The 14,232-nt window shown below is 37.8% G+C and overlaps 1 protein-coding gene across 1 annotated transcript; it reads right to left on the minus strand.

Moving 5' to 3' along the window:
- Positions 1 to 7,605: 7,605 nt before the first annotated feature.
- si:dkey-56e3.3 (zinc finger protein 260) lies at positions 7,606 to 13,535 on the minus strand. The gene is made up of 6 exons (XM_053502433.1): positions 13,174 to 13,535; positions 12,325 to 12,425; positions 12,090 to 12,201; positions 11,950 to 11,996; positions 11,600 to 11,669; positions 7,606 to 8,705 (listed from the first exon to the last, which is right to left on the minus strand). The coding sequence occupies exons 1-6, from the start codon at positions 13,427 to 13,429 to the stop codon at positions 7,954 to 7,956; spliced, it is 1,338 nt and encodes a 445-aa protein (XP_053358408.1). The 5' UTR covers positions 13,430 to 13,535; the 3' UTR covers positions 7,606 to 7,953.
- Positions 13,536 to 14,232: the final 697 nt, after the last annotated feature.

Raw genomic sequence — 14,232 nt, forward strand, 5'->3', positions numbered from 1 at the left:
AAAATTGGAGACTCATGTTGAATATAGGTATTACACGCTAAGCAGCTAATTACAAACATTTCAAACACATGCAAAGGTTTTCTAGCCTTCACATGGTCTCTCAGTCTAGGTCAGTAGGTTGCACAATTGCTAAAGAAGCTGGCTGTTCACAAAGTGTTGTATCTTTGCACATTATTGGAAAGTGGCATAGAGGGGAAAAATGTGGTATTAAAAGATGCGAAAGCAACAGGGATAACTGCAGCCTTGAGATGACTGTGAAATGAAGCCCACTCAAGAATTTGGGGGAGATTCACAAGAAGAGGACTACAGCTGCAGTTGGTCCTTCAAGGACACCACGCATGGACGTATCCAGGACATGGGCTACAACTGTTGCATTCCTTGTGTTAGACCACTCTCAAAACAGAGACAACATCAAAGGTGACTTCCATGGGCTAAGGATAAAATTGACAGTACTGTTGTTTAGTGAGCCAAAGTCCTTTTTTCAGATGAAAGTAAATTTCATTTGTAAATTAGGGTTCCAGAGTCTGGAGGAAGAGAGGAGAGGCAGAGAATCCAGGTTGCTGGTGTTGGTCCACGGTGTTTTATCAGGTCCAACAGGCCCGTAGCCAGGGGGGGTTCGGGTGGTTCGAACGACCCACCCCCCACTGCCAAAGGTCCAGAATTTTTTGTTATTATTATTATTATTATTATTTGAGACGGATTAAAATTGTTGGCCATTATTTAAAATAACACTTTATTACAAAACAATTTACAAAAAAACTTGCGACATGTTACAAGTCTGCGCAGCAACTGACGTTTTTTAAATCTGTGTGGCGGGATCCAGCGGTGTATAATATATGGGTCGAAAAAGAGCAGGAGAGACAGAAGAGAAAGCAGGCAGCAGTGTCATTAACGCAGAATATTGAACATATTGTAGCATTTTTCACCGCTAAGAATGAACTTGGAGAGGCGAGTGAGCTTCCTCACTGCCAATGTAAATGGCTGGGAGTATTTTATTCAGCTGGGTACATAAACATCACTTTTTTTTTTTTTTTTTAAGTCAACAATCTACAAAACACACTTCTAACACACACACCCACACAAAACCTGGCCGAAGCCACTAACCCAAACACCTATCCCCAACAGGGTGAACACATAACAACCCCTCCCGCAAAGCATGATGGTTCCTAATCGAAACCCCGCCCACGCCACAATATGTTCAAAAAGACTGCCAAACAGAGTAAGTCTGTTACTACCTCAAGATCAAATTGCTAACGCTAGTTAAGTGGTAGCTAATCGTCAACCCCACATCACACACAGAATAGTTCTCTTGTGCCTTTTCTTGAGCAGTCTGAATGGCTATGACAAGTCTGTAACATCTTAAATAAACATTAACAGACAGTAGCCTATCTGATGGATCTGTAAATTTATTATGTTAAAAATGTTAATCCATCAAAAAAAGAAAAGAAAGAACGACGAGTTCAATGCGTAAACAAACCTGCTTGACCATGCATAGTATTAGGATTTATTAACATTTTATTTTGAATTAATATATTATTATATTAAATTAGTAAATTTATTAAATTATTCTATTAACCATAGGCGATGCTGTCTAGTGTCTATACGCGGTGTAGACAGCATTCGAATGAAGTTTATCATGAATAATTGTTAAATAAAGCATAAAATAAAATAAGCCCACAGAAAAATAATTTTTATCCATCCCACAGTCTTGTAAGTACATTAACTGATCGTCTTTTCCCCGTAATATTTGTATATTATTATGATGAGATAATTATTGCTAATATTTTTCAAAAGCATGCACATTATGATACCAGCAGACAAGCTAATCTAGCACATGTCACTAAAATGCAGTATTTAAACCTCAAAATTAAATACAAAATGAGTAAATATTCAAATACAAAATACTGAGAAAAAAGGTCAATTTTTAAAAAAAAAGAACCCCCCCTTGCACTAGGCTGGCTACGGGCCTGTCCAAGGTCAGTGCAGCCATCTACCAGGAGGTTTTAGAGCAATGAATACCTCTGCTGACCAGCTTTGACTTAGCCTCCTGTCAGAACATGGGTTGTGAGCTGCTGTGTGAAGAAATGCCTCTAGTGTCCAAGGAATTATTTCACCCAGTCATTTGGATGTTTGGATTTGAAACTTTACAGCCTCCAACATGATTTCCATTGAATTCCAGTGAAGTAAATTTATTGATGCCATTTGTAAGCATGAATAATCACTTAACCTGTATTTTATTTTTTGCTTTTTACTGTGTTCCGTTCAACCTCAACTGTTTTATTTTAAATTACTTACTGAAACAAAATGGACTATTTCTTTACCAGTCTTATAGCATTGCCTCAACCATGTTTATTTTGAAAGGAAGCTGTAAACAAATGTCATCAGTATCTGGTAAACTTCAGACAGGCTGCAGCAATGCCTTCTGGGTAAATGCTGCCACTAAAATCTACCGCAATAAATACAGAATGAGGGGTTGACCCAAGAAATTGCAAATGAAAGCATTTGAAAAAGCACTAAACTGAAAGTCATGCATGTCACTTCCTGTTTCCACACATAGCAAAGTGCTGAGCAATAAGTAACACGCACACACACACACACACACACCCCAAGGATGATAATAAAAATGAGTGATAATATAAATTACAATACAAACACAATTTGTAAAAGACAACAACCTTTAAAGAGGTTATTTTAAGTCATTCATGAAAAATTAATTCATGAAGTTAGTCTTAGCCTGACACACTTTGTGGGCAAGGCCATTTTTATGGACCATGGTATAGCAGAAGTATAGCAGACCAAAGTTTTACTGGTCCATAAAGAGCCCAATAGTAAACAACAATAACACATTTTCTTAAAACTCTCAAATACTACCAAATACGCTAGTTTTTCTTATTTGCTTGATTTAGCTGTGGTTGCATAACAGAAACTCGTTCCTTAGCTGTACAGGGAACTTGTGGATGTGAAGTTTGACCCTGACAGCCATGTGAAATGCTACACAGTTTAGCAAGATACCGAAGTGACTCGAGTGACTTATTAGTAGGAGTAATAAAACAACATTATTAAACAACAGTCTTTATACAAACATTTGGACAGCTAAATAAATTAGCAGAAAATGTTATTAAACAGGTGTTGACTTTATATTAAAACAGCTCTCCTATTATATACTGAACTTTCAGCCTCCTAACACTCAAGATGACTGTAGATCAATTAATGCTATCAGTTATCCCCCAAATGAGGATTGGTTTCCTTGTTGAGTCTGGGTCTCAAGGTTTCTTACCTATTGTGTGCGTCTGTGTACGTTTTTATTCATTGTCTCGTTTGCTGCCGCTGTATTATAGAGATATGTTTAGTTTACGCATATTTACATATATAATACAAATCCCACCTTACAAAAAATCCTCCTATTTATAGAACAACTAAATTCTTCCTCCTTGAAAAACAGTGAATACTTCAGCCTTGTGTGTGTGTGCGTGCATGTTTATAATCCTGGTGACTGTATTTTCACTGCTGATACCTGAAGCGGAGCTTATGTGATAAGTAATCAGTACATTACAGAGTGTGTAAGCTGTTTCACTTCCAGAGCTAAAAAAAAAAAAAAGCTTCCCCAAAAAAGACATAGATGATGATGATATGGATTTTAGTTTAAGGCCAAGGTGAGGCATGTATAAAACCCAGCCTGTTTAAGTCCTGCAGATGATTTTATTATACAGCTGACTCAGGTTAGAGAAATCCGAGGTCTTACATGCTTTAGATTTTGCCTTGATGAAAAATGTTTAGTCACCTAGTTTCACCACTTCCTGCCTCTGTCATGTGCATGTGTTTGTGTGCGCACACATGTATATTAGCATACTAATGCATTCTCTCTGTCTCGCTCTTACACACACAGGTTTCTAATCAGTAACTTAAAACCGCTGACCTACATAATGTCAAACAGTTACCCACAGAGAGAGAGACTGGGAGGGAGAGAGAGAGAGATGTTCAACTGAGAAGGTATTCTGTTGCATCATCAATGCCCGGATTTAGGCCTTCATTACCAAGCACAGTGTCTTGAGTAAGAGTCAGATCAGCTTTTTACAAACCAGCGGTGTTGTTGGCACAATCTGCAGCTCCTGGACTATACAGAAGCCAATTCTGCTCTACTTGGATAACCTGGTGCTGTTGTCTCCTATTGAACAAGATTACAGCAGCAGCAGGACCTGCTGGTTCTGTCAGATTCTTTCCCTGGCAATTAATCTGGTCAAAATCTAAATTGTCATTTTCCAAAAAAAAAGGCCAGATTTAGAACATGCATTACACTATCAAAAATAGATTTTTACAGAATAAATCTCCCAATTAAAATCTGGTATTAATATTCTGATAGCGTTGTTGCGACTATTGTGCTGTTCTGGTGTAAGGTAAAACATGTAAACATGACTACATTCGCTTCATGCAAAGTTTTTTAGAAATCTCCTCAAAGTTCAGCAAATAACACTAACCAACGCAAACATGGCAGAAGTAGGCTGATTCCCACTGATTGTAGATGTACAAAGAAAAGAGCATTAAAATTTGATAAACATCTTACATCGAGTGATTAAAACAGCCTGCAGTGTGAAGCACTAAAACCCCCCCAAAAATTTAACCAGTCCTCTGGATTCTGCTGGTCCTAAAACTCACTAACACACTAACCCTCAACACACAGCAGCCTCAGAGCAGCACTGCTCACCACAGTCTAATCACTCACTCACTCACTCGTCATCTATACCGCTTTACCTTGTATTCAGGGTCCCTGGAGGTCTGGAGCCTAGCCCAGGCGCAAGGCAGAGTACATCGCAGGGCACACACACACACACTTCGGTACTAGGGGAGGAAACCAGAGTACCCGGAGGAAACCCATCAAGCACGGAGAGAACATGCAAACTCTATGCTCGAGATGGAAATCAAACCTTGCCAGGAATCGAACCCGGACCCTGAAGATGCAAGGCAACAGTGCTAACCACTACACAACGATCGTACCACAGACTAATCAGAGTCAAAGCCAAATTACTGATCAGATAAGAAAAGTGTATCTTGAGCACTAGGACACGCAAACTCAAACCCAGTCCAGACTACAATGCTTTCAGGACCTAAAGAAAGAGTATGAATTGGCAGAGTATCTCCTCACCATCAGAAATATAAAACAGACAGATCCTGACCAGGTACAGGCTGAGTGAACAGAGTCTGGCTGTGGAGAAGGGCTGACACAGGAAAACCTGGCTGCCTAGAGAGCAGCGATTCTGCTCAGTGTATCATCGGTGAGATCAAGATGCACTTTCTTTCCTGTTGTCAAAAATATCAACATATAAGGAATACCACCACTGAAAAAGAAAAATCACACAAAAACTAAAATTTTTCCTCAAATTAACAGATGGTGAAATTTTTTTTAAATTATTTTAGGCCCCACTGCTGCCCTTGCTGCAAAATGTGTGTTAGAGTGAGAGCCTGAGAGACAGTGTGAGACACAGCGTGCACACACTCTGTATATCCCTACTCCCAACAAAATCACAATTTAACACCATTATTGTTCAGAAAGTTACCCAAGTTTTTTTTTGTTATTGTTTACCTACTATGTTTTTCTTTCATATTAATACATTTTTGTTTATATTTGTTTATAAATGCAGATAGATGTTACTTATAATGTAATTAATCGTTTATTACTGCTTTGGCAAGATTGTGATTTTTTTTTAACATTCATGAGAGAGAGAGAGAAAGAGAGAGAGAGAGAGAGAAATAGATGTATTGAAAGATCACCAGAGTGAGTTTCCCAGAGAACAGTGTGTGCAGAGTGTATCGGCGGTGAGGTCTAGATGGAGGTGAACTTCCTTCTCCACTGTCCAACATATCAATATATATCAAAAACCTTCGCTGAAAAAACACATTTTCCCAAATTAACAGATGGTAAAAAAAGAACAATTTGGTAATACAAATTTCAAATGTGTATTAGCATGTGAAATCTTGAGAGACAGTAAGATACGGTGTGCAGACACACTGAATAGACCCAACTAATGCCAATTTAAAATCACTACTGTTCAGATAGTAACCAGGTAGTTTTGTTGTTTTTCTTTTCGTATGTTTACCTACTATGTTTTTTTTATATTTAATGCATTTATAAATATATATAGATATTACTTATAATGGAATTAACTTTTTATAAACACACAAAATATTATTTATCTTACTCAGTTTAGTTTAGTAGTATTGCTGCCCTCATGTGGACAGTCTGTATCACAGTAAGCATCTACCCGCTTCCCCCTACGTCCCTGTCAAAATATCAGTCCATCCATCCATCCATCAGTTCATTTATTTTTTCTCTAAATTTAGGATTCAACTCAACTTCAACTTTGGTGTTGAATTTTCTTGCCATACTTTATTTTAACACATGGATAATAACATGTTTTAAATAACAATAATAAGGCACTGAACAAGCTTCCCGTTTATTTTAAAGTTACAGATTTACGAGTTTATGTTAATTCAGAATACAGCGTGCTCCACATTTACTGGCACTCCTTGTTATGTGTTCTTAGGTTTCTAATAAATAATTATTTTTTATTGCAGAAATTTAATCTCAATGAAAATTGTTAAAACATCTAATCCTTTCACTTAAGTGAATTAATAAAAAATAAATAAAGTAAATTAATGACTTAAAATAATAGTTTTTTATAAAATCACCACAATTATTGGTACCCCAAACAATTCCAATAAGGAATATTACTGTAGTTTAAAGTTAATTAGAGTATCTATAAACTTTTAATCAATAACTTATGACTTCCTGTTTTCATGTGGTATAAATATGACATGATGCAGAGGCCAATTTCTGTTATACACTCTTTAAAATGGAAAAGACAAGAAGAAGTAAGTGGGACTGGGCTTCAACTGGGTCCGTTTGCTGTGGTGAGAAGAGATTAAGATTTTTGGGAACAAACACTGTAAGTGGGTCTGGCATACAACAAAAGATGAGTATGCGGAAAAGCCCCTCATGCCCACTGTGAAGTATGGTGGAAGATCTGTGATGCTGTGCGCCTGTTTCTATTCCAAAGGCCATGGAAATCCTGTTAGGGTGCATGGTATCAAGAACTCTTTAAAATACCAGGACAAATAGTTATACAGACACAATATCAAGCTCTTCTCATGGCCATCTCAGTCTCCAGACCTCAACCCAAAAAGGAGAGTGTATGAGATTGTATAAGATAATCTAAAAAGATTCTGCAAAGAGGAAATGGTCATAGATCCCTCTATCTGCATTCTACAATCTTGTGAAATGTTATAGGAGGAGATTAAGTGCTGTCTTGTTGCCAAAATGGGGTTGTACAAAGTAATAGCATCAGGGTGCCACTAACTGCACACATTATTCCATGTAAAAAAATTATTTCTTAACATTTCTCAATTATCCAATTGTTAGGTTGGATATTTCTCTTTTTTTTCTATATTGTTTAAATGAAAAATGTATTTATTAGAAGCCTAAGAACACATCTTAACCAGGGGTGCCAATAATTGTGGAGGATGCTGTAAAAATGATCATTTTTCACCAGGCATGTAACTAAGAAACTAAACTGTCTCTGTGTAAGACACTTGCACAACACATTCCAAGCGCCACTTTAACTATTTAATACTGAACTCTATCATTTTAAACATAGCTATTTATTAAACAGGAAGTGGTTTTTAATGAAAAATAATTAAATCACCAGGATAGTGTCTGAAGGCCTTTACTACGGGAAGTGTTCATATTAATGCTCTAGCCAGGGAACCGAGCATACCCTTCAAACACATGCTCCTGTGAAGTTTCTGTGCAGGGATGTTCTCTGAAGAGGAGAAAATAACATTATTTATCCAGAAAGGATTAAACACCACATGAAAGCGTCACTCCAGGGTGGGTCAGATTACCCTAACTGTGTACAGTATCCTTATAATGCAAAAAATTACTCCCAGGATTAGAAGAGTCTAAAATTGTGGCAATGAGTTATGCAGAGGGTTCTGAAGCGTAAGGCAGTTCCTCTGCTGATGTTTCACCAGACTGCTTTTGTAGGCAAAGATCTGGCCACAGTGCTCGCAGCTGAACGGTTTTTCCCGTGTGTGGATTTTCATGTGTGTCTTCAGGTTGGAGGACTGGTTAAAAGTTTTGCCACACTGCACGCAGCCATACGGTTTCTCGCCTGTGTGCACGTTAACATGCTTTTTCAGGTTGCTCTGATCTGAGAACAGTTTTCCACAGTGAAGGCAGCTGAAGGGTTTCTCACCTCGGTGCATGCCGTAGTGTTTCTTCAAACTGGACGCTTGACTAAAGCGCTTCCCGCACAGAGCGCAGTAGTATGGCTTCTCGCCGGTGTGGACGCGCTGATGCAGGACAAGTGCGCTAGTGTGCGGGAAGTGTTTCCCACAATACTTACACACCACGAACCTGTCAGGTTTAAATGTGCCAGCATGCAACTCTGAAACGATTCGCTCGTCAGCATGTGGAAAGTGACCTTCAGGGAAAGACGCGTTACTAACGGATCCGAGCTCGGTGCTGTAAGAACATACAGCGTCTCTGTGCATTAAATAATCGTTAATGGAAGTTCCTGCACTGATGTCAGCTCCAGAGTACGGGACATTATGGGGGGAGGACTCAAACATGTTGTTTTCCCATGATGCGTCAGCTACAGCGATGTCGTTGTCAGCTTCTACACTTGAAGTGCCTTCATCAGCACAACTTCCTGAAAATAAATAACAAAGATGATCATCCAAGATGAGGTCGGTTTGCTTCTTTAGTCCTGCCCTGCAGCTATAAGGTTAAGCTTGCTAACAAGTGGAGGGACTGTGTAGGCACCAGCTTAACACTGTGGAAGTGGTTAGCATCTTAAAAAGAAGCACTAATGTGATTTCTGTGAGTTCATTTTAATAAAATAAAATCATAACCAAAATCCTTACTCCCCTGTAAGCTGCCTAACTGTAAGATAATATCAAAATGCTCAATTCTTTAGCAATGGTTACATTCCAAAATATTTTGAGCTAGCACTTATTAATAAGTGAATATCAAATCTCTCATTTACTTTCCAAGATCATATAATAGGTTGTAGCTCATATCTACATACTGTAAGAATAATTAAATGTATTAGTCATTTAGGTATCATGACGGCATAGAGACAGTGCTTTTAAAAGTGGGAATATGATGACCTACTGGCATCTAATCATAGTTCTGTTTTTGCTTGTGTTGCTTGAGCCAAGTGCAGCGTTTGATTCTACTGATCAGACTATTCTCCTTATTAAATTAGAAAATTAATGGAAAGTTAATGGAAAACCCCTCTCTTAGCTCAGGTCTTACTTGACTGATTGTTATCAGTTTGTAGATGCCTATGGTAACTTTTTTAGTGCGTACTGAACTGAAGTTTGGTGTTCCACAGGGTTTGGTTTAGACCCACTGCTGTTTTCTCTCTACATGCTTCATCTGGTCAACATAATTTGTAAACATGGTATTAGCCTTCACAGTTATATTTATGACACAGTTGTACATATAAAGATTTAAGCAGGTATGACGTTACTAACCCTAAACCACACACACACACACAAAAAAAAATTATAATAATAATATAGTAATATGGGTGATTCCCACGAAACTATTAAAACACTATGGCACTAATAATTTTAAATATACAATGTGTAATTTAGTGATATATAAAAGCATCAGAATAAAGACCATACTGCTCTCTACCCATGTGTAATTTAAATTAATTATTTTTCTATTTTACTGCATTTTCTGCTGAAATTCTCAGTACCGCAATGCGTCTGGCTGTGTTTGAATGTGTGCTATGTTGTAATTTAAACAAATTAACATAAAATAAATTTGAATAAATAAATAAAATAATGGATGTTTCTCTGTTTTAGATGAATATTCCTTTATTATAATAATAGAAATGTGGGAAAATTATGTATCCATGCTCAATGTTCTCATCCTCCACAACATTTTTAAGGACTTTCTTAAACACACATACAGAATGTAAATAAGTTTGATTATTAGTGATTAAGCACATGGTACAGTTACTTTAGGATGGCTACCAGATAAGATCCTCTCTATATATCTCCCCAGTTAAATATTAAATATTCTGTTGTCAGAATGTTAACAGGACATTTTGATTATCATTACCGAAACAGGTAGTTTTCTACAGTGTTTTTTGTTTATTTAAGCATCATGATCTATGCATGATACAAAGAAGCTTTATTTCAGTGACTTCACAATTAGTGAATCACAATACAGCAACACCTCAGCATACAAATTTAATCCATTTCGTAAGCGGGTTCTTAAAGCGAAATTTCATGGTGTTTTTTTCCATTTGTGTTTATGTGTAGAGGCAGGGCTAAGAAAAAAAATTAATTAAAAAAATTGCTAAAACATTGTTAGTCCTGGGGTCCGTTCTTCGTACGTCGCTAACTCAGTTAGCTGGATTTGATTGTTGTGGATTTTTCCTGATCTTGGATTGTTTCGTTCTTCGATGCACATCTCGCATTTGCTGTCATAGCAACATATGTAAGCTTAAACCTGCTCGAAAGCAGGTTTATTTCATGTATACAGGATTTAGGCTGCGCTGCTGGCGGGTTATGATTGGTTGAAATGGCAAGGTCACATCTGATTGGTTAAAGAGCATGACTGACACGGACTTACTCACGTGGGAAAAGAAAAAAAGGGTCTTGCATATAAATCGCTATCAAATATTATATTAGAACATAAATTCATAGGTTAATTATTATCAAGTATGATATTACTATTATAATGAAGCCTAGGCACGAGACAGCCGTCAAGACCATAAATACAAACTCTTATATAATGTTCATTTTGCAACACATGTATTTTTCAGGGGTTTGTCATGAATATGCAAATAAATATTTATATATAATAAAAATAAATCCTTTTTATAATGAAAAATTGGATGAAACAACAAAAAAAAAACAATATAAAAGTATACATGTATTTTAAAACAATTATATTTCTATTTTTCATACACAACATATATATTCTCATATTGCTTATTTTATTTAATTGTCTCATGTAATTTGTAAACCATTTAACTTTGATAGCAATTATGTGTGTGTGTGGGGGGGATTTCAGTGCATAACACGTGTCACAAAAAAAAATTGAGCTCCCTCTTTTGCCATTTCGTCAACCAATCGAAGGGGTTGTGATCATTGTTTCTACTGTCTATGCATATCGCCTTTTAAACCAACGCGCAATAATCTCAAATAACTCAATCCAGCTATACAAATCATCAACAACAGATGTGCTCGGGGCCAGGGGTAGCTCAGTGGTTAAGGCATTGGACTACGGTTTGGAAGATCCCAGGTTCAAACCCCACAACCACCAAGTTGCCACTGTTGGGCCCTTGAGCAAGGCCCTTAACCCTCAACTGCTCAGATGTATAATGAGATAAAAATGTAAGTCGCTCCGGATAAGAGCGTCTGCCAAATGCCTAAAATGTAAATGTAATGTAATGCTCGAAGAACCAACTTGGCCAGATCGTAATCAGCACGATGATCTCATCTCGGATGTGTCAAGCGACGTACGAAGAACAGACCCCTGGTTAGTGTTGATGTGTGTTTTTAGTCTTTTGGTGGTTACCGTCATGTGCTGATGCATCTCCTCTCTCTTCACAGGCTTCTTCTTTCAGAAAATCACGTTCTTCTTCAGACTGAAACACAGAGTTTTTTACCTGTCTAGGGGAACTTTTACCAAGTCATCGCATTTAATCCGATGCAATGCAGTCGGATTGCAAAATAAAATACATTTGTAATAATGTTAATGGCTGGGTAATGTTATTACATCTTCACGCTACAAGCATGGGTGGAGTCATGATCAGTGCTACAGATGAAAATTACTGATGAATTACTGATGAATATTAACATATGCACCCAGGATAAACTTGCAGTGCATTGTGTGTGTGTGTTTGTGTGTCCGTGTGTGTGCCTGACCTCCTGTTGCTGGAGCGAATCATGCTGAAGGGCGTTCTCTTTGCCTGCTGTAATCCCACAGAGAATACACTCATTAACACTGTGTTAGTGTGTAACACTGCTGTAAAGAAAACTTAAACCCTAGTGCGTGTGTGCTGTACTTGTGCCTCCAATCTCCGTCTCTTGCTCCTTGTTGACATTTTCGGTCCTTTCCTGTTTCAGCATGAGAACGTCAGATTGTGCATCCTGCTCCACACACTCCATCACACACTCCTACACAAACACACACGACGTCTCTGATATTTTTAGAGTAACAGAAGTATACAAAAGAACGTATTGTGTATCGTTTTCTGTCAGTCTGTGTGTGTGTGTGTGTGTGTGTGTGTGTGTGTATACCTGTTGAGGAGGTGTGTGTGTTACAAGATCATGTGGCAGTGTCTCCTCAGGGGGGGGCCGTTCACACTCTGTTGTGCCAATCTTTACACGCACCCTTCCACCTACAACACACAGCTAATACACTTAACACACTTGATCAGAGTGTGAAGGTGCTGTAACACCTAGGCTGTCCACCAGAGGGAGCTGGCGTCACAGTCATAGCAAATGAAACGATTACTGAGCGCAGTTATGCCTGAAAAACATCCAAAGAACTGAATAATTCTCAAATGATTCGCCACTCTGAACCGGCTCATTTTAGTAAACGATAGTATTCGCTTTGTTTTTCTTGATGTCTTTTTTCCCCTCGCAGATGTAGACAATGGGTCACCAATAATTGATCTGTTCATTCGTCTTAATTACGTCCAGAAGCTGAAACTAATTGAACGATGAATCGTTTGTTCAATATCCGAGTCAGTTAGACATCACTATGAAACGTAATCTTTACATTAAATCACAGCTTATCATATTCCAGGTTAAGAATCCACCACTCATATATAATTCAAAACCAGAAAAGAGGAAATCATTTTGCAAAAAATGGCAAAGATGCCATTGGGAGCAGAAGAAATTGACGCCTAATGAGATTAAACAAACAATTTCGACTATATATATGTTCTTTTTTCTCCATGTGTGTATGAGTGTGTTTTACATTGATGTTTTGATGTTTGAGCAGGATCATTTAGCTGAACGATGTGCGCTGAGTCGTATGAACGAATCTTTGCTTTATTTTATAGTAGCTATAAAGAGAAGAATGAGTCGACTCATGAGTGAGCCGAGATGATACGAGCTGCGCGTGCGCGTACATTCACTCACCCTCTCCCCCCGCAGAATCTTTTAGCTTGCTGGCTCTTTTATAAAACGACTCCTTCATTTCGATCATCTTCAGTCTCCGCTTGAGCAGGGTGTTCTCCTTTTGGCTCTTCAGCATCTCCATCTGTAACTCCGTATAACTCACCTCTACAACTTTACAGATCTCGGCTACGGCGGCGTTAGCGAACACCTCCATCACTGATGCGATCTGAGTCTGAAACGCTAAAACACTGGACATGCTGCTCATCTCCGCCGCCATCACGCACCTTCTCAACTCTTACAGGTCCGTAATAAACTCGTTATTAACCTCCTATGGCGCTTACAGGAGAGTATAAGGCTTGTGTTTTACTACACAAATAATAAAGGGGCTGGCGATGTGACGTCACCAATACTGACAGGACCCATGAGGACCCTAACTTAAAAAAAAAAACTCAAGCAAGGCCCACGTTATTTAATTAAACGGCTTGAGCTTAAAATACTATTAAAATATATTTTTTAAGAAAATCTAACTGAATTATTATACAAAATAAAATAAAATAAAATAAAAACATTTTTTTTCCGATCAGGCATGTAAGTATTACGACAGTAGCATTAGTATCACATGACCCAGTTTTTTTTCATCACGTGCCTTATTTCAGCCAATAATTGCTCGCAAAACAAAAACCGTCACAAGAGCAGACTCCTCCCCCCCCCGCCCTTTTTTAAATTAATGTTGCATCGAATAAGACGGAAAACACAAAAACACAGCAAGACGGCATTTATCATAAAGAAAAAATAAGGAATGACACTTAAGAGAAGAGGAAGTGAATGGAAGTGTTGGTAATATGTAACTAAAAGTATTTTTTTTAAGTTACACATAAACTAGGTGAAAGGGGGAATTTTCCTTGCCACTTACAGCTATAAATATGATATTTACCTAAAGTTAATACATGATTTACAGTGTCTGACATACTAGAGTGAAGATTATTCAAAAAATATGTAACATCTATTCAGTTAAAAGAAGGTATATTATACAATTTCCATGACAATCAGCTGTGTACATCAGACTTAAAAGACTTAAAT

This window comes from Clarias gariepinus, chromosome 8 (genome assembly GCF_024256425.1).
Source record: "Clarias gariepinus isolate MV-2021 ecotype Netherlands chromosome 8, CGAR_prim_01v2, whole genome shotgun sequence".
In the NCBI taxonomy this organism is placed as follows: Eukaryota; Metazoa; Chordata; class Actinopteri; order Siluriformes; family Clariidae; genus Clarias; species Clarias gariepinus.